Source organism: Falco naumanni, chromosome 8 (assembly GCF_017639655.2).
Source record: "Falco naumanni isolate bFalNau1 chromosome 8, bFalNau1.pat, whole genome shotgun sequence".
NCBI lineage: Eukaryota > Metazoa > Chordata > Aves > Falconiformes > Falconidae > Falco > Falco naumanni.
The window spans coordinates 33,026,742-33,046,185 of record NC_054061.1 but is presented as its reverse complement, the minus strand read 5'-3'; the positions used below and the strand labels follow the sequence as shown (position 1 = coordinate 33,046,185).

The 19,444-nt window shown below is 50.3% G+C and overlaps 2 protein-coding genes across 4 annotated transcripts in view; both read right to left on the bottom strand.

Annotated features, from left to right (window-relative positions):
- HEG1 (heart development protein with EGF like domains 1) overlaps nt 1-8,723 on the bottom strand; it is a 56,098-nt gene extending 47,375 nt beyond the window's left edge. For all 3 annotated transcript variants that reach the window (XM_040603727.1, XM_040603728.1, XM_040603729.1), the window contains exon 1: nt 8,297-8,723. In XM_040603727.1, coding sequence (XP_040459661.1) covers nt 8,297-8,474 — 178 coding nt within the window. In that variant the 5' untranslated portion in view covers nt 8,475-8,723. The remainder of the gene's footprint in view (nt 1-8,296) is intronic.
- Nucleotides 8,724-17,323: 8,600 nt separating this feature from the next.
- The window catches only part of SLC12A8 (solute carrier family 12 member 8), a 54,802-nt gene continuing 52,681 nt past the window's right edge, over nt 17,324-19,444 (bottom strand). Inside the window, exon 14 of the mRNA XM_040604854.1 lies at nt 17,324-18,733. Within this exon, the coding sequence (XP_040460788.1) occupies nt 18,568-18,733 (166 nt within the window). The 3' untranslated portion in view covers nt 17,324-18,567. The remainder of the gene's footprint in view (nt 18,734-19,444) is intronic.

Below are 19,444 nucleotides of genomic sequence, written 5' to 3'. Positions count from 1 at the left end.
GCAGAAATGACAGTGATGTCCATCTGGCAAGAGGCGAGAGGTCAGACCAATTCCTGTGATGGCCTTTAAAACCTCTGCCATCACAGCAGGCTGAAAAATGCTGAGAAAAACGCCCTGAATGTGTGTGCAACACGACGTCCTCTGGGAGAGGCAGCCTGAGCTGCACCCCTGGGACAACGGTTAACCCTGCCAAGTCAACCCTTCAGGCACAGTCTTTATGCCTTTCTATCGGACCACTGAAAATTCCTCCTCACTCCTTTTCCAGCTGATTTCATCTCAGAGCTAAATTAGCTCAGGGTTAAAAAGAAAAGGGTATTTTCTCCCAGCCTTCAGCTGCAAGATCTTAGCTGCCATCTAACCACTGTGCAAAAGGTCCCTCAAACATCTCCGTGTTTGCCTTGGCGAAAGAACCGTAAAGGTCACGGCGTTTCCAGAGGACCCTTTGCAAGCACCGACTGGGGAGCCCAAGATGGGGTGCTCACGCAGACAGGCAAAGGGAAGGACCTGCAGCATTTTGTTGTGTCGCGAGTGACACAGTCACCCTCAAACAGCTTAAACTGGCCAGACCTCAGCCAGGATGCTGCAAAAGCAGTTTTGAAAGTCCTTCCAGCTTCACATCCTTGCAAAGAATGAAAAGGCAGATGAACCTTGCATCTCCCAGCGGAGAGTCGATCTGCCAAGGTCAAGGCGCTTGCACAAGGCATTCGGATAGCGGGACAGAAAACAACTGGGTTTGCACCCAGCCTTCCTGCTGCATTGCCCTGCACTTCTTTGCGCACCCCCTCTTTTCCTAGCAAAGCAAGACTGTTAAGATGGTTGCACTTCTGCAGACAGACTCACAGGCAGAGCCTTGCCAAGCAGGACTGTCTGAAACGGCCCCTGCGTCTGGACTCAAAAGCCTCTGGAGATCAGCTTTGAGCTAGCGGTATTCTTAAATGCAGCCAACCTGGACTTCTTGTGTGTCTCCTGGATTTGCAGCTCACGCTTTCAAGGGCTTTTTATCTACCACCTCAACAGCCAGAAGCTCTTTTTCTCCCCCTCTAAGTGATTCTCCTGTAACAACAACTCCAGGAGTTGGGGTTTTAAGGAAAGACAGCTGAACCTTAGGAGGCTCTCAACACAGATCCTGACTTCTGGCAGCAGCACTCTCTCGCCCACAGCCGAGATGCTGACTGCAGCTCAGGAGATGCTTAAGTAACCAACTGCAAAACTATTTATCAAATTACTCTGAGGCAAGGGCACAGCAGATGCAGAAGCAGATATAACTCTCCTCGACAGCCCTGCCTGCGCAGAGGACAGGCAACGGGAAACACCTTCATCCAAAGCCATGGGAGGGACTGGGGCAGCAGCACCGGAGCAGTGACAGCTTGTAGCATATTTCCTATAAGCACCTGCTCATAGGAAATAGGTCGGGTTTTCCATTTCAGGCACATCTTCAATTATATTTTTATATCTCATGCATTTTATACTGGTTTCTGAAGAGATGAGGCTCCTGAGACAGCTTCCTCTGTCCTCCTACATCGAAACAAATTAGCCTGGATGGCAGACACCTCCAAGACAGCAGGTTCCTACAGGTTTTACAAAGACCAGCACTTTGCTAAAGAAGACTCCAGTGAGTGTCCGACTTAGGAAGCTGCTGCACCCAGACCAAGGAGGGTCCCTGTGGTTTGGTCCATGCCCTGACCGTGGGACCCATATGCACTCAGCACCCACAGAGCTCAAAATAAACCACAGCACACATAAACTACCCACGCTGTGGGAAGCAAACTACAGGTACTGCTCACAGAGTGACTTCATCACATGTATCACCCTTGCATTGGTTTGCCCAAACACTGACAGCTCTAAAAATGAGCCTCTTTCTCCCCTGGTGTTACCCAACCAGACTTTTGACCCCAGCACCCCAGTGACTGGAAACCTCACATCATTCTACCTTCCTCCAGTTGATCCCTTTGCTCACCCTGGCTCTGCCTGCCCCTTCTCCGAGCTTTTCAGGACCAGGGGTGACAAGCACCCAGCTGAGATAAACCACAAATTAACAGCAAAGAAGGGATGTGACCCAAGATTCTGAAATCTGTATTATAAACCTCACAGTATTCAGATCCTGCGAGACATCCTTATTTTAAGCAGGAACTGGTTCTTATTCCCTTTTCCCCCTGTTCTCTCCTGAGCACTTCAGTAGACTGGGTCTGACAGCAACGTTACTCTAGCACAGGCAATAGCTATGCTAACAGCTTGGAGGAGCCGAAGTTTACAGAGCTTCCTTTACTCGAGGGAACTGCATTTTTCTAAGATTATATTATTACTTGGGCTGGTCGCTCAGTAATGCAACATCATTTCCCTTTTGGGTGGGAAAGTTCTCTCCTTGTCCTTGGATGCGAATGATTTCAGCCTGAAAGGATGAATGCGAACTCTGCATAATCAAAGAGCCACAAATGAACCATGCCCCTTGCTGAAGCAGCACGAGGTCATGGTATAACACCTGGGCATTAAAAAATATATGGTGATGGGTACACATGCATCAGCTGTATGTATGCAGAAAAGGGTGAGAGGGAACGGAGTTCAGATGGAACAAAACCATTTCCATTTCGTAGGCACCCACAGACTTCATTCTTTCACCAAGCCTGGGCTTGTAGCCCTCTTGCATCTGCTCTGGATGAATATCCCAGCAAAAGAACCTCTAATATTTATGGAAACATAGAATTACAATGCAAATGTCAAAAAACTGCTCAGAGAAATAAAAATTTGAATTTGTAATCAGGTCTACTACCACTGAAAATTGGATTCTTTGAGCCTTTTATGCTCAGCTAATCAGGAAAAAGAAAACACATATCATATGACCTACATCTTCAATCAAATGTAAATAACAGGGCCTGTGGTTGGGGTATTACAGCCTCGTGATGAGCTTGCTCATGAGCTGCAGACTGTGGATTTTGTATCGGACATTATCAAAGGATATTATGAACAACCAACCTTTAATTCGCTTGGAGCACCTTCTGACCCTCTGGCTGGTCAAACTGCCCTGAAAGCTTCTTTGCACCATTGCAACAGCAGAAAGACACCACGACAGGTGCCAGGATCCGCCCATGCCTCTTTCCAGAGGAGCTCCGTGCATGTCCCAGTGGATCAGCCCAAGCGTGAGCAGTGCCGCTCGCCTGCACAGAGACGCTCACCCACCCAGACCCTCCTCACCCCCCACACCCAAGAAACTCTCGAAACTATGGGGGGTGCAAAGCCAGGACACAGAGGGTTTACAGTGGCTCCAGATCATTTCCTCAGGGTATTTAGGCAGTTGCAGCTCTGCCCTGAGCATCCCACATGCGGCACGGGCAGCCGCATGGGGTCCAGCATGCCGTGCCCCCCTCCTGCCTCCCTGCAGCAGCACAGACACAGGCAGAAAGACAGCATTCTTTGGTGCAAAAAGGCAGCAGGCTCAGCCACAACTGAGCCCTACCACCTATCCTTAGTTTGGAAACGGCATGTAGCTACCACCGATGGGAAACCCATAGCGCCAGCCAAGGGTCCTTCCAGCAGCGACTCCAGAAGAGCTGCAGACTTTGGTGGTGCCATAGTCTCTAGACCGCAGCACTGAAACACCATTGCTATGCTGACTCATTTTATTGGCTTGATTAACTTGTTAATTGCAATAGTTCCTTATTCTGGGGTCTTTTTTATTAGCTTGGATAAATGCTTCATTAAAACCATCACAACCAGAGCAATGCTACCGAGGCCTCAGTCCCGCTCGCTGCACTTACCGCAGACGCAGCGCCCGTGGCAGCCATGCACATCCCCCGAGCCAGGGCTGGCCACTGGCATCACCCACACAGCATGCACCTACAGTCGGCCAGGCTGTGGTCTCCACTTTCACCCGAGGGACAGCTCAGTGCCCAGTTTGGCAGCTAGCAGGACAGCAATCCTCTGCTCCTACTGCCCAGAAAACTCCCGGAATGCCGTTTGCGGGACTGCCTGAAACGCAGCAGGTTTGAAGCAGCAGCTTTCTGTTTTGGATGCACAGGCACAGTCCCAGCCATGGCAGCAACCGTTTGAGTTCTGCACTACAACCACCCCAAGACCAACCACCTTTCTAGCCCGGTACCACATCTCCTCTGCTAAATGAGCATAATCCTCTGCCACCTCCAAGAGATGTGGTGGGGATGGAGCCACCAGCCTCCGCACGGCATTCGGTGGCTGTGAAATGCCCCTTGTAGATGAATGGGATGGGGAGGGTGGAGGCAGCACACAGAAACAGCTTGGGAGCTCAGTCAAGGAGGCGTTCTGACTGCCAGCTCAAAAACTGGGCTCTATAAGAGCAGGTGAAGGAAGCGAGTTGTCCCAGAAACCCCACACTCCTCTAAACTCATCATTATCTGCAATTTTTGATACTGAAAATAATATTCCCTGAGGAAGACACGCCTGCACCAGCAAGGCTGGCATCAGCCCCCACAGACATGGCAGCAACCACACATCTCCCTTGTCCTCCTAGCCACGGGAGAAAAATAAAGCAAATCAAATTATCCCTCTGAAGTGGTGAGGGCTGCTGGAGCAGAGCGTGCTGCTGCTGAACGGGCACGGGCTGGCTCTGGCAGTTTGCAACTGGGAAATTAAACTTTACAGAGAGCCCAACAAGGGGCTTTAGCTACGGCAGCTATCCCCTTACCGCTGTGCCCTCGTCACAGCTTAGCGCTCGCGTTCACTGCGTACGGAGGTGTAAATCGATACGCATCACTATGTGCTCCCTGCCAGTCCGGTTACACAATTATCCCTCCGACCGCATTCATTTATCACTTAAATATCACACAAAGCGCTTTTACAAGCTGATACAAACCCAGCCGGTCAGTGCATGACTCTTGTTACCTTCAGGGGTCTGGGATGGGGAATGGACAGGAAAGCTGATCCCTTATCTCCCTCCTTTTCTGAAATGCGTTTTTCCCCCTTCTCTTTACTTATTTGCTTAATTATGTACTCCAAAGGAGCAGAGCTAAATCTATACAGCTCCAGGGACTTCATGTCTAGAGCGCACTGACCAAATCCATTACAGCTCACAGGGAGGAGCAGCGAAGATGCCCGAGACAGGAAAACCCTGCAGCCTGCAGGTCTTTTGATAGCAACGCAGAGGTGCAGGAGATGATCCTTCCTTGTCCTTGTGCTGCAGGGGGAGGAAGCATCCTTCCTGCACCACCCATGGTCACCTGAAATCATATCAAAGCTAAACAGCAGCATCTTACACCTCTCAGTAATGGTGTGACTGCACAGAGAGCCAGGTTTCCATCACCCAGGAGCCACAAAATACATACGGTGAAATTTGAAGCAGGTTTGCAGGCAGCACCGTACTTTTGTGCAAAGAAGCATCCTCACCATCTTCTTCCCTTGCTCCTAAATCTGCTTCTTCCTCACACAGAAAGTTTCAAAGATAGAAAGTAAAAAAAATAACATAAATAAATGCAAGCTGTTCTGCCCCTCTAAGAGGGTTGCAAAGTTTCTCCTAGCCAGCCAGCCTAAATCTCTGCTGCAAGCTAGGCTGATTCCTTCTCAGGTGATTTCACAACTATTTCCAGGGCTCCCACCGTCGAAGCTACAAACGTAGGCATCACTTGGTATGGGAGAGAGAGAGAAAGGACACAAGGTACAGGCGCAGATGGCAGAAAAGCAGAACTTCTCAGGGCCAGCCCGTTGCTGGCAGCCCCGTGCTGCGCTGGGCAGCCTGGCAGGGCACTGGTGCGGGTCAGAAGTAAAGGGAAAAGGGATGCTGCAGAAACAGGGGGACACCCCGGCTGCAGTGACCTTGTTGGGGGCTTGGTGCCACCCCCACTGTCCTCGTGGTGTTACTGGAATTATTCCCATTTTACAGTTGGGAAACAGAGACCTGCGGGAGGACAGAGCTTGTAGCCAAACCCCTGCCCGACCCAGGCTGGTGGCAGACAGTGCCTCCAACTCACTGGGCGCCCACATGAAACAGCAGCCAGAAGAAATTTCACGGAGGGGTTTCAAGACACTCGAACTTTACTGTCACCAACTTTCTTGCTTCCTACTTTGCCTATTTTTTTTTTCCCCTGTGTTCCTCTCCCCCCGTTCAGCCTGTATTTTAAACAACACACAAAGGCCATCTGTCCTCATTTCTTCATCAGACAAGCCCGTGGTGGGTTTGGCAGGGAGGGGCGGCAGATGTGGTCCAAGGCACAGGCAGGCCAGGGAAGGCAGCGAGGCTCTGTGGGGCAGCCCAGCTCCCGCCTCGCCCCACGCTTTGTGAGAGGCTCAAAAGCCCCATTTCTACACCCACTGCCTCACCATCTGCTTGCTAAACCCTGCCTGAGAAAGGGCTTTTGCTGCCTAACCTCAGACTCGCTTCAAGTGGAGATGTAATCTTCATTTCCACACAGCGAAGAGTGATGGGTTCACAAGATACACCCCACCCCCCGCTTCAAGCAAGTGTTTTCAAAGGCGAAAAACATCTCAGAGGGGCAGAGGCAGTACCAAGACAAACAGGGATTTCTCAAGCGTCTACAGCTCAACCTGAGAGTGATTCAGGAGATCCCATCAGCCCACGCCCGTAATGCCAAACAATTCCCTTGACTGACAAGCATAGAGCTGTAGCTAACAGCGAGTGAATCGCGGCTGTCAGGACCCAGCGTAATTCATGATGCTGTTTGCTAGGGAGCGAGCTACTGCCACGCTATTTATCACTCCTTCATGATGCATCCCCCATTCCTTCTGGATGGGGCTGACATAATTCACGAGCACCTGTAGCTGCTGAGCATGGGCTGCATGGAGCAAAGCCCAGGCGGCCAGACACTGGTAGCCAGACAAATGGCTTTTCCAGCATGTGGACGGATAGTTCGAGCTTTTCAGACTCTTAACAAAGGAAATGCATTCCTCTACTGACTCTCAGGAGTCATCAAGGTCACAGAAAAAGATGCCAGATCGAAAGCTGAGATGAAATGAAATAGTTTTTTCTGTCCACCGAGGAATTTGCACAGCTCTCGTCAAATAATAGGCGAGCACTTTGCTGGCAAGTTGCAGATTTTATCTTCAGACAGCTGACAGCAGGTAAGGCAGCACTATTCTCTCCCTGTTTGGAGGGCAAACGGACATTTGGAGCGCCACAAAGAAGTGGCTGAACTGGGAACAGACCCAAATCTCCTACATTTCAGTGCAGTATCCTAGCCACCAGGCTGCTCCCATGCAAACAGTGTTAGTTAGGAGCTTTCTAATCCTCTGCAGAGTACATTCCAGTTGATATCCCCAACTGTACATTTGGTCTAGTGTGGATACATCTTGCAAAGGCACACCTTGGGTTTGTGAAGAAAACTAAAATGCTATAAATGTAGTATTGTCACATTTCCTGAAAATGTGTAACTCCATGAAAATAACTTAACCCCAAGTACCAAAGTATGAGATTCGGTCTATATGAGAAATTAAAAGTTGAAATTTGACAATCCAGCTCAGGTAGGTGATCAATCCTAAAACCTACTTAAAACGTACACAGAACTTATTTGACAAATTGGATTTCCTTATACCACCTGCAGACACCTAGCACTTTCTAGAATTAGTCATACTTAGAGCTATGTGTCTTCTTCAGAGTAAATGAGCCAGTTTACTGGGTGCCAGTGGAAAAGAGCCCTGCTTGTTCCGGGAAAAATATGGTTTCTCCTGTGGTGAAACCAAGTTCAGCATCGTTTGTAAAGCACCAAAGTAGTCATCGCTCCTGGTAACGACACTGTGGATGCGGCATGCAAGAAAAAATGTGACTTTATACATGACTAATCTGACAGTCTGTAGGCAACAGAGAGAGAGAGGTTATTTATAGAGAGCTGATGGCACCTGTCCCCCCACCTGGATGTGGGTCAGCACCTAAGGCGAGATGAGGGCATGTCCAAGACGAGCAGCAGGCGACTCAGACCCTGAAGACCACCTATGGGAGCCACCGATTTCCCACCTGTAAAGCATTTTGGTGGGTGGATGCAGGCTGGCCGTGCCCCTAGTACCCACCAGCGCCTTCTCCAAGTTCCTCTGTGAAGTTTCCTCCACTCACCTTCGAGCCAGTCCACGCAGCTACAGCGTGTTTACGGTTTCCCACCCACGATTCCCATCCCCATCCTTCGCCCAGCGAAGCGCTTGCCTGCACCACCAGGGCTGGGCACGGGTCAAAGCGGAGAGGGAAGGTGCTGGGGGGGGGTTGCACTCCGCAGCTGCGGTGCTGGGGGGATGCTCAGCAGCCCTCTGTCGCGGTGCGGCGGGCAGTGCGCGGGTCCCACCGCCACCAAGCCCCGTCCCCGTCCCCGCGGCGGAGCAGGGCACTCACCCGGGCTGCCGGCGTGTCCCGCGGCGGGAGGCGAGGAAGGGCGGCCGAGGCGGCTTCGGGACGGAGGAGGAGGAGGAGGAGGGGGAGGAAGACGCCGCGGGGAAGCGAGGGGCAGCGACCCGGCCGCCGGGACCAGCCCCAGCCCCAGCAGCAGCAGCAGGATGCAGGCTGCCGGCATGGCGCTGGGGGTGGAAGGAGGGGAAGCGGGGAGGGGGGGGGGGGGGGGGGGGGGGGGGAGGTGGTTGTTCACATGCCCGAAGCGGGGCAATGAATAACCACGTAAATAGCGATTTTTAATTAATTCACAGGCCCCCCCCCCGCGCCGGGGCGGCGCAGAGGGCGGCCGCCCCGGCCTTAGAAGTGCGGAGTGCCCATAGCGGAGGGGGCGAGGGGGGGCCCGGCCAGCGGCGGCAGCAGCCTGCGGCCAAGTGCCGGCGCCCGAAAGTAAAAGGGCAGGCGGCGGAGGCTCCTCCTCGAGCCTGACATCACCCGGCCGCGGCCCGGCACGGCCCGGCTCGGCACGGCCCGGCACGGCCCCCCCGGCTCGGCACGGCCCCCCGCCCGCCCCGCGCAGCCCTCGGGCCGCCCGCTCCCTCACCCGGCCGTGCGCGGCACCACTGGCAATAACAACAAGAATTTAAACGTTATTCTTACTTTTACTTTGTTCCTCCTGATGCATCTCCCAGCCGCGCCGGGCGAGCGGGAAACCCCTTCGCCCGCCACCCCGAGCCGCAGCCGCCGAGGGGCGCCCCGCTGCCGCCGCCTTAGCGCCGCCGCCTCCCGCTGCCAGCAGCGCGCAAGTCCCGCGCCCCGCGCAGCGGCGGCTCCGCTCCGGCAGGGACCCCCCGCTCCCGGCAGGGACCCCCCGCTCCCGGCAGTGAGCCCTCCCACCGTGCATGGCCCCACGAAAGTGCTTTGCTCTCCAGGGCTGCCCTGCCTGCCCTGCCTGCCCTGCCTGCCTGCCGTGCCCTGCCCCGTTCTGCAGGCCCCGTGCGATGGCGGTCTGGGGGAGCGGGCCAGAACAAGGGGGCTGCAGTCAGGGCATCCCGCACACCGCCCGGCTCCCGCACAGGGCTACGGGCCACACGGCCCCGTGACCGCCCTGTGACGCTCCCATGCTCGTTTTTGAGCTACGGGGAAACAAAGGCAGCCAGCAATCGAGTCCAGTACCACCTCTCTGGATGCCACCAATACGGCTTCTGAAGCGGCTGTGCCACACTCTGCAGGATGGAAAAGTTTCTTTCCAGATAAGCATGGTGAGCATTAGATAGCCCCAAATGTAATGCCCTTCGAAATCAAGCCCTGGTTAAATCACTTCAAATCTTTTACTCGTTATAAAGCTAACCTGCTCTCTTTTAAATGCCAGCAGCAGCATTTTGAGGCTGCTGCTTCTTGTGGGGGTGAATTTCCCAGGCTGGGCTGTACGGGAGGCAAAGGATTTCCCTTCATTGTTCTGAAATTCCCTTTCATAATTTCATGCTCCTAGTTCTGCAAGAGAGCACGCTATGGAGCAGCAGGTCAGGCTTTGCCAAGGCTGCTGGCATCCAAACGCTCCGGGTTTAGCATCCCTGCCGAGCTCTCCCTCCCCAGGGAACGTGCACCCATCCTGGGCAGCCTCTCCCCTCGGAGTCACTCCTGGGCCCTTTGCTTTTCCCTGGAGCTAGTTCAAAATCAGGCTTAATTTCTACAGGCCAAGCAGAACCCGACCTTTCACAGCTGGGGCACAAGTGACAATACACCACAGCCAGATCGCTGCAGGCTCGGACAAAGCCCGGATCTGGTCCACGGTCCCCCCACTCCCCGTGTCTCTCTCCATCAAAAGCAGAAGTCGATGGCTGATAAGCACGAACTCTCCTGAAAGCCTCTTTCCACCCAAAAGGTGTCACTGAGGAGCCCACACCAGCATGTTAATGACCTTGGCTCTACCCAGACACAGGACTTGGTCTCCCCCACTCCTCTGCTTTCCTCTCGACATGCAGGTGCTTTCTGCACCTTCCCACACCCCTTTGCAGTGACGCACACTTGGAAATTTTCACACTGATGCTTGCACAATCACAGATTAAAACCCTCGAAAAGGCAGCCCTTTGAGCCACCTCTCTATCAGTCCATTCCCTATTCTACTCCCTACAACTTTTGCCATCTTCTTGCTTTGAATTTGCTTAAACTCAAGGAACAAGTCAAGCTAGTGTCAGTCTGGGACATGAAGCACAAAGAAATCACAACGACACTTTACTTATACAAGCAAGCATCCCAGTCTTGGTAAATGGGGTGACCTGAGTGACCCAGAAGCCACAGACAATTACCACCAAGGTCCATGATCCATACAGGACAGCTACAGGGTCCTTCAGTCTATATCAATGTACTTATCTATTCTTTATGGAACTGTGTAAAAAAAAAGTTTCCTCATCAATAAGATGGAGAGACCAATACACAGCTGAGTAATGTGCCATCGTGGGATTGAGTTAAAGCTCAGGTGAAGAGCTGTGAAATTTTCTGATACTTTGGGAGATGGCGCAGGGAATGTAGAGCCACAGCTCAAATACTTGGGAATATCTTTATACACGAAATGCAGGACTCCACATTATCGATTCCTAAGATAATAATTAATATCAGTAATAATTATGATTCTTCAGAAAGTTTTGTTAGTTCCTGGACTTGACAACCAGCACATCTGATGCTTTCCTACCTCCTTTAACTGTGCAACAGAGGTGAAGCAGGAGGGGCAAAGAAACCTCTCCAAAGTCAGCAATACACCATCAGGGCTGTGCAGGGTAAATTAAAGCCAAACCCAGTGCTGACAAGAAATAGACGCTCTCCTGTCCACTCATTCTCAAGCCTGAGGGCCCTAACACTGAGCCTAGAGATCTCATCCCTCTCCCTTCACCTTTCCCAAAAGACTTCCCCCATGTATAAGCCAGGTAGCAGCTCCCTGCTCTTCCTACATCCTCCCAAGCTGTAAATCCAACCAGCAGGAAGCACAGTATCGAATGCTTTTCCAAGAAAGTCTCCATAAATTTTTTTCTACTGTTTTACTCAAGAGGCACATCAAGAACAGTAGCAGAGCAGGCAAATGCAAAACAAACATTGCTGAAAGAGCAACTGACGTCCATATCGCATGGCTCCGGCTCCCTGTGCCCCTATGGCGCATCCATAGCACAACCCACCATGCCACACCACAGGCTATAAAAGCAGTAAAGACCCAGAGAAGCCCCCTCAGGGCAGGGGAGGGCAGATAACACCCTTACCCAAATTGCCGTTAAACCTGCCTGAGCTGCCACAACGCTGCATTTCTGAACCTAATGAGGCACTCATGACCGTGACAGGGGTGACCACGAGGACCACACGCCGGTACGCATGGCCAGCAGCAGGAAACGCCAGGCAAAGGGCCCTGGGCTGCCCCTGAGCTGGCTGCATCCTGGCAGAGCTTAATATAGGTGGAGAAACACACTGGCAGGGCCAGGGGTTGCCCGTTGCAGCCTCCGACGCACGTGGCAGCAGTGAGGCTGCTGCCTTCACCAGCCCCAGCAAAAGCCCCACAGTGTGAACCCGTGTGTTCAAACCAGTACTTACCATCAGAAAATAATCCCTCTCCTCTCCTCGTCATGGCTCCAGTCACGAGCAGCACATCATTCACAAGCAACTGGAAAGGAAACATTGATATTCAGGCAGTTTGGGACTTCCCAAATGCAATCCCTTCCCCTCCCAGGTGCCTAATTTGCCAAGGTTTAGTGGCTGTAAATTTAAAGCTACTGTGTTTTCCTGCCATCTTATTTTACTCCCACCTTCACCACTTCATAAGGAATATCCCTGCAGCAAAGGAGTCAATTTACAGTTGGTGCTTTTGAGCTCCAGCTCCAACAGGCACCTGAAAACATGGGAAAAAAATCTCACGTTTTTGGTTTGGGTTGGATTTTTAAAGGTGGATAATTTTTTATCCATGGGAGCTGCAGAGGGTAGTGTGGTGGGGATACCACCCCTGCCACCCATGTGCTGCATTAGACATCGTCCTGGGAGGCTGGGAAGAAGCATCAGTGGTGGGAGGAGGATGCGCTGCAGCAGGATGAAGGTGGCTGCGTGGAGCATGAGCACTTAGTGAAAGCCACTGGTGACTGGCTTTTCCTTGCATGGTCCTGGAGCTGTTTACCCCTGTGGCACGACTGCACGCTCCGCTGCCACATCCTGCTAATAATGGTTACAGGGCAGCTCTGGGCTGAGGGCTACTCCCCTCCCTCTTTGAGAGCACAAAACTAATAGGAGATTTAAATGCATGAAAGTGCGCCTAAGGAGTCAGATGGGCCAGGCAAACCCTGATGTAAAATAATGCCACAGCATCCTCCTGAAAGAGGCTGTGACCTCAAACGTCTCCCCAGATTATGTATAAAATGCATTTAATGCTTCCATCTGAAAGCAATCAGCACATTCAACACACAAAGGAGTTAAAAACAAACAAACAGAAAGCTCATCAACCCAGGAAGCCTCTCTAACACAACTATATAAAACATGATTGGTATCATATGCTGATTAATTGAATCCCACCCATCACCTCATTTTGGGGGAAGAAAAACATAGCATGTTTTTATTTCACCTCGATTTCCACTCTCCAGACTGAGGGGCTAGAGACAATGACCAAATTTGCCTGGTTCTGCATTGCTTTGGACTGAAATCACCACAAACCACAGGAGCCTCTACAGAAGAAGCATCTCTGCAGCACTTTGTTAGGATTACATGGACCGGTCCCTTCTCTCCGGTTCTATAGGAGCCTTTTGCAGCCCCAGCCAATGTCATGAAACTCCTGCAGCTCCCTTGAAACTCAGCCCAGATCTGTCCAAATCTTGGATCAGGCTCATAAACCTCAGACAAGTTTTAAGCTGATGATGAATTAAGGTACAAAGTGAATATTTTCTGCTTCGGAATTTGTTATTAAAAGTCGTGAGTTTCCAAAGTGGACAGATAGTTCCTAACCATAATGAATTACCTTCCTCATCTCCTCTTGATGCTGTAAGCCATCCATTAACGGAACCCAATCATCCAAAAGGCACTTAGTACCGGACCATTTTTCTTGACATTTTGGGGGTGGTAGTTTATTGATTAATTTTTACAAGAACTGCTTGCCTTGTACCTCCATTGGAAGCAGCTTGTTCCAGATACTTGAAATTTGAAAGTCAGGATGGATACAGGTCTTGTGATCTCTTCTCATCCTTCACACAAAAATGCACAACAAATGACAATGATGTTGCATTTTGAATCCTGTCACTGGAAATAAACCCCATATTTTCTGGGAGGGGAAAAAAAAAATCACCCATTTAAATCTAGCTGGGAAGAAACAATTCTAAATTCCTGATTTATTTCCTTTAAGACCCTTTTCAAGAAAAAAACTCAAGAAAAACCCAGCCCTTTCAGAGCTGAGCAAAACACTGCACAGCAGCACCCTTATAATCCAGAAAGAAGCCTCTGCCAAAGTTTATAAGCAACATTTGGATCCGATAAAGTTACAGGTGCACTCCTTGACTGCTGCGTTCCTGGGAGTGTGCCCACGCTTCCATTCGCTCTTGCACGAGGTGGGCAAAGCCCAGGTATAGGGGGTCGGTGCATGAACGTCATGTGAAAAAAGCTGTGAGGAGCAGAAGGCGGAAAGGGAAGGAGCCTCTCTTGTGCCATACGGGCTTTAAAGCTATTTATTTATAGCCAGCAGTTTGCTGCTGGAGCCTCTGATCCATAGCTTTTAAGGCTGTTACTGCTGAGGTCTCACCTCGTCTCAGGTTTAATGGCAGATGCTATGCCAAATCTGCGTCTCGGCAACACGCTGCTGCGGAATATAAGCAAGTCCATTACACACATACCTCTTTTATATGGAGTTACCCAATTTATAGGTTGTCTACATACTTTTCTCTCTTTTATCCCAGTAATTGCCTTTTCTAAAATTCACCAGGCATGGACAATAATTCAAATAACCTTGGTTTTGCACTAACCTAAATGTTAATCCCAGGCTGGTTCCTGTGATTCAGCAAAAGCCTTCCAGTCTTGCAGGTCTAAGTATGATGTTGTTCAAGAAATTCTGCCTGTCTGACCCGGAGGTGCAGGGGCAAGAGCATACCAGCTCAAGGGGCACAGAGAGCCCCCCACACCTACATTTGGCCATGCACAGAAGCATCACTTCATCTTTTGTCATTGTTCTTTGCTACTTCAGCGCTGTGGTCTCAATTATCTGCTGTGAATAAGTTACCCTGGCAGGTGGGTGATTATTTTGGCCACTGTACACAACAAAGACCATCCAAGGAAACTCAAAGCTGATCGAGAGAAAGCCAAGACGGGAGAAGAAAAGGCCAGGTTTGAGCTAAGTTCTGGATTTAAGGAGCTTGGTTCTCCCTGTGCATACTCCTAATGGGGGACACAGGCAGATCCAGGGGGATGCTGAGAATTTACACCAACTGAGGAGCTGTCTCCTTATGCCGATATCACAATAACACTTCACGTTATTCCTGCCGATTCTTAGTCTTGATTATTTGTGCTGCAAGTTTTTTGAGGCAGAAGATTCTGATTTCTGGACCTGTTTAGTGCTGTGGGATCACAAACACAGCATGAGCTTCCAGGCAATACTGCAAGGCAAGTAATAAAATATTTATCCTCCACTGCCTTCTGTCCTTGTATGCTCTGCAAAGGGAGATGACAAAACTAAAGCTACTGATTTACAGTTTGAGTCTTCTAAAGGAACAAACCCGAGCTGTTACAGCCACATCTCTCTCAAAAAACAAATGTCTTCACACCCTGATGCCTTGCAAAATATTTTCGTTTCTTACATAATAATAAAAACCCCCAAAATTTCCAAATGAAAGGGAAATAATTATAGATAATAACAAAGCCTACATGGCTTAGAAGATTAAAGAGCCTTTTCATAATGATGTTAATAAAGCTGCAATGTATATGGGACATGTGATACTCAGAGCTGAGTCCCAAACCCACCTTCAGGGAACCTGAAGCTTCACAAAAGCCTCAGCATCTGGAGTCAGAGCCTGGCTCCCAGAGGGGTGAAAGCAGCATGTTCCTGCTCACAGCTGCAATCCCCACCTACATCTCTTCCCTTCAACCACTAAATGTGAAGCTGATAAATTCCTACCCCTAATTTCACCCACTATTTTTTTAGAGTGCTACAGAAGCTACAGACATTTTTTGACACAACACCCCAATTTTGGGCAGTGCGATTGATCTTTTTTTTGCTGGAAAAGCTTCCTCAGTGTGCAAAGCCTTGCACATCCGTATGGCCTGACCTCTCTGAGTCTCCAACCTGACCCAGCCTGTGGGGTCACTGGTGCTAAAACCAGGCTTCCTCCACTCTTACGCCAGAGCTAATCAACTATGCCAGAGCCGATGCTCCAGAAGCGATCAGCACGTCCCTTTTCAAGCATTAAACAGCGAAGTTGTCCTACTCATAACCTGTAATGGCAGCAAGGAAACTGGCCCTATGCGATGCATTCGGAAAGCACCAGGTGCCCGTACTTACCGGGCAGCGGAGGGAGCTGGTTCCTGCTGTGGTGGTAGTACCAGTGGAGGAGGTGGCAGAGATTCTCCAGCAGCAGCACGTGGAGGCCAAAGAACAGAAACCCCTGGAACGATGTGCTCTGTTAGAGCATCTCCTCTGCCGCCAGGTCCTGATAGCAGCTATTGCCATCCAGCACCAATGCCAGTCCTCCTGCCACCATTTTCCAGAAATACCAGGGCATGACCCATCCCTGCACCCGAGCCCTCCAGATACCCCCTCACTGGGCCCCTGCACAGCCCAGTGCCTTCCCCCAGCAGGCAGTGGAGGCTTTGCCAGAAGACAAACACAACCAAACCCCAAAACTGTTGCAGAGGACATTTGACTGCAAAGGGCTGCTGGAGCTAACGGGGCAGGATGGTGGTGGCAAGGGGAGGGGACAGCTGCTGCAGACTCAGTCAGCTGAAAGCAAAGCTGTTGGGCACCTTCCCAATACGGCTAGACCAAGGGAGAAGCTGCTTGTATTTCTGGCCCATCACACCCCAGTTTTGGGGCTGAGCAGGGACCATGGCATTGGAGAGGCAAACACTACCCCCCACCAAGGCGTCTGGCTTCTGCCAGCACAGCTCCCCAGCGAGGTACACAGCCAAGGGACCTTCCCCATCCTCCCTCTCTGGATCTCCTGATTGCTGCCTTATTTTAAGAAGGGAACTAAATTTTTTAGGGGCTAACGAAGAAGATAACACAGGAATTTCTCCCCATTAATCACTTCATGCCATGCTCTGAGGTTTCCTTTTGTTCAAGCTACAGAGAAACACAGGGCTGGGCAATCCCTGTCTTGGGAGAGAAGTCACCCCACAATATTTTGATGCAACAGGACTTTATGAAATACAAGATTTTACAGTAATGGCATTATGGTTGCATATTAAACTGTAAGAGGGAATAACACAGCACCATGCAGCCTGCCAGTGGTGGATCAGCACTGAGGAGTGTTTGAAGTTTGCGTAACAGCACTAGCTGCCAAGGGCAAGGATGCTACAAGCACAGGAAGGGCTCTCTGGAGCCACTGGTCCCAGGGAACCCAGGGGAAGCTCCAGCATGGAGCCACATCCTCACAACAGATCCAGACTCTTCGGAAACCAAAGGCAAAAGGCAACGGCAGGAGGCAACGCTGGCAGAACTGTTTCCAACACAGAACAACCGACTTGAGGTGGCTCAGAGCTGGCCACACAAGCGTAACTTCCCTCTTGCCTCTGTTGAGATAATTAAGGTTGGAAATACTTAATAAAAAACCTGCGACTTTGAAAAATGAATATGCTTTCATCAGTGTGCCAGGATTGCTCTCTTCTTCATCTCAGCAGAAAACCTCCTTTGCTTCCCCCTGTAAGAAAACTGGAAGATATAAAGCTGCAGCTGGCCAGACCACAAGGTGGGACAGAGTGGGACAGAGAGGGTCCCCCCATGGCTGGTAATGCCAGGGCACCAAGTGCTGGCAAGCAGAACGGTGCTCAAAGGCATCGAGTGTGCCCACAAAGAGCATGGAGAGGAGTTCCTGGTGTCTCAAGCTTTTATTGCACAGAAGGAGAAATAATCTAAAGGCTGAAACAATCAGAGATGAAAGGAAGGGGAAGGCGGTGATTTCCCCCTCTTTGTAGCATCAGCACTGATCTGTGGTGCTGGGGCTTGCCTCGTCCCAGAGCCCTCCCTCGCACCTCTGCGGGTCTCTGCCACGACTGCTGCCTGCAGGCAGGACAGCACTCTGCGCAGGGGGCTTCCCCGGGGGAGCAGAACCAATGGTGATGGGGGTGTCCATGTAAGACCTCACCCCACAGCCACTGCCACTGCCACCAAGCCTAAGGGCTGCGCAGGAAATCCTGCAGCGTCCCCAGCTGAACCTCTCACGTCTCAGATCATGGCAGTGGGAGAAATGGCTCCTCGTGGGTGCTCACTGTGGGATGGGCTTTAAGCAAAAAGAGCAAACGTGAGGTCAAATGTACTTTGTTAAGGCATTTCTGAATCATCTGTCCCTTCAGATCTGTCCCAAATGCTCTATTTGGATCCAGCTATGCCATCAGGTTGCAGGTGTCACATCAGAAAGGATGTGGGAAATCACTAGGAACAGTTTCTAAGGCATCATTTCACAGTTTTATAGTAGAGGTCATTACACAGCATTACTGCACCAAAATGTGCGATTCTAGTTGTGAATATATTTCATCATCTTCTCACACCTGCCACTGAATTCTGGCCTATTGTCTAATGCCTTAAAGTACTTTCTAAGACCTTGATAATTGAAATGCTGAGGTAGAAAATTACTGTATTACAAGCAGGCAAATTCATGCCGAGAGGAGAAATGAATTGACCTGGAAGGTTGCACCCATCCGTGGCACAGCCGGGAGCAGGGCGCTGCTTCTTGCTGCCGAGGTCACCACTCCCAGGCACAAAGCATCCCTAGTCACCTAGAAGACATCTGAAATGGGGTGTTGTAAGCTTTTATAGCAGTGATGGTCTTTAGAGCTCAACAGCGCTTATAATTGAATTCTTTAAAAGGATTATACTGTCCTCAGTAACCCTCATCGCTTCCCTGAACTGGCCCTTTCATTTGCAGTTTTTCCCCCTTTGGGTAAGATATGAAACCCAGCAACATTGTCATTTGCATAAACAAACAAGCCTGGAATATTTAAATAACGATTCACATCCTTTCCATATATATTCAAGTATTTCACCAGGCACAGTGGCAGCCATTAGCATTTCTAAATGCTTTCTGAAGCGACAGCTTGATTTTTTTTGTGTGTGTCCTTTACTGGAATTGATTCCCAAACTCCTCTCTGCTGATAAGCGAGGACTGGTGATAGCGGTCCCTCGAGGCGAAGTCTGTGTTCTCCTGGGTGAGCTGTGTGGTCTCCATGCCAACTGTTGCAAAGGACGGTGTCACCACGATCTGCTCTGGGGGAGATGGCCTTCTCCTGCAAACAGAGAAGCAGAGGCGCCTGCATCACCCCTTGTTTGCCATCCATTAGCAGCTGTGCTCTCGGCTGTGCAAACAAGCCTGGGCGCTTCAGGAAGAGGCTAAACCCTTCTCAACACCCTTGGGAGGTGTACAGCAGATCTGAAAATATTTTTCTTAGAAGACACACAAAAAATACACTCCCTTCCCCCAGCACACACTGGAAAATATACATTTTCTCAACAAATAAGTCTCCTCTTTGGACATTGACTATGGCAAACACTTTCCAGATGGAGCGTGAACCATTTCTGGTGCAAAGTACCCTTCTTATAGTTTCCTAAGCTTCAGTGTACAATTATTTTTGTAATTCTTTTAAATGGAAGAGGAGATTTTCCTGCAGTCTCTTTACCCCAGAGGCTGATTTTAAGAAAACCTTATTGCACATCTGCAAATCAAAACTGTAAGAGCTTGTAGCACCGACTCAGACCTCACCGAACACCTAAGAACCTGAGAGGTGTCAAGGATCCTTGGCTACCTCCAACTCTCTTGCAATCTAATGGGATTTTTTCTCTAACTACAATTCACTAAAATATCTTGCCTGCATTTCAAGAAATCAGAGCTTAGGAAAAAACTGTAAATGACTTCAGGGTAATTTCTCACAACATAGCAAAGGTGGGCTTCAAAATGACCCACACAATCCCCAAGCAGAGCCAAAATCATCTTTGTGCCA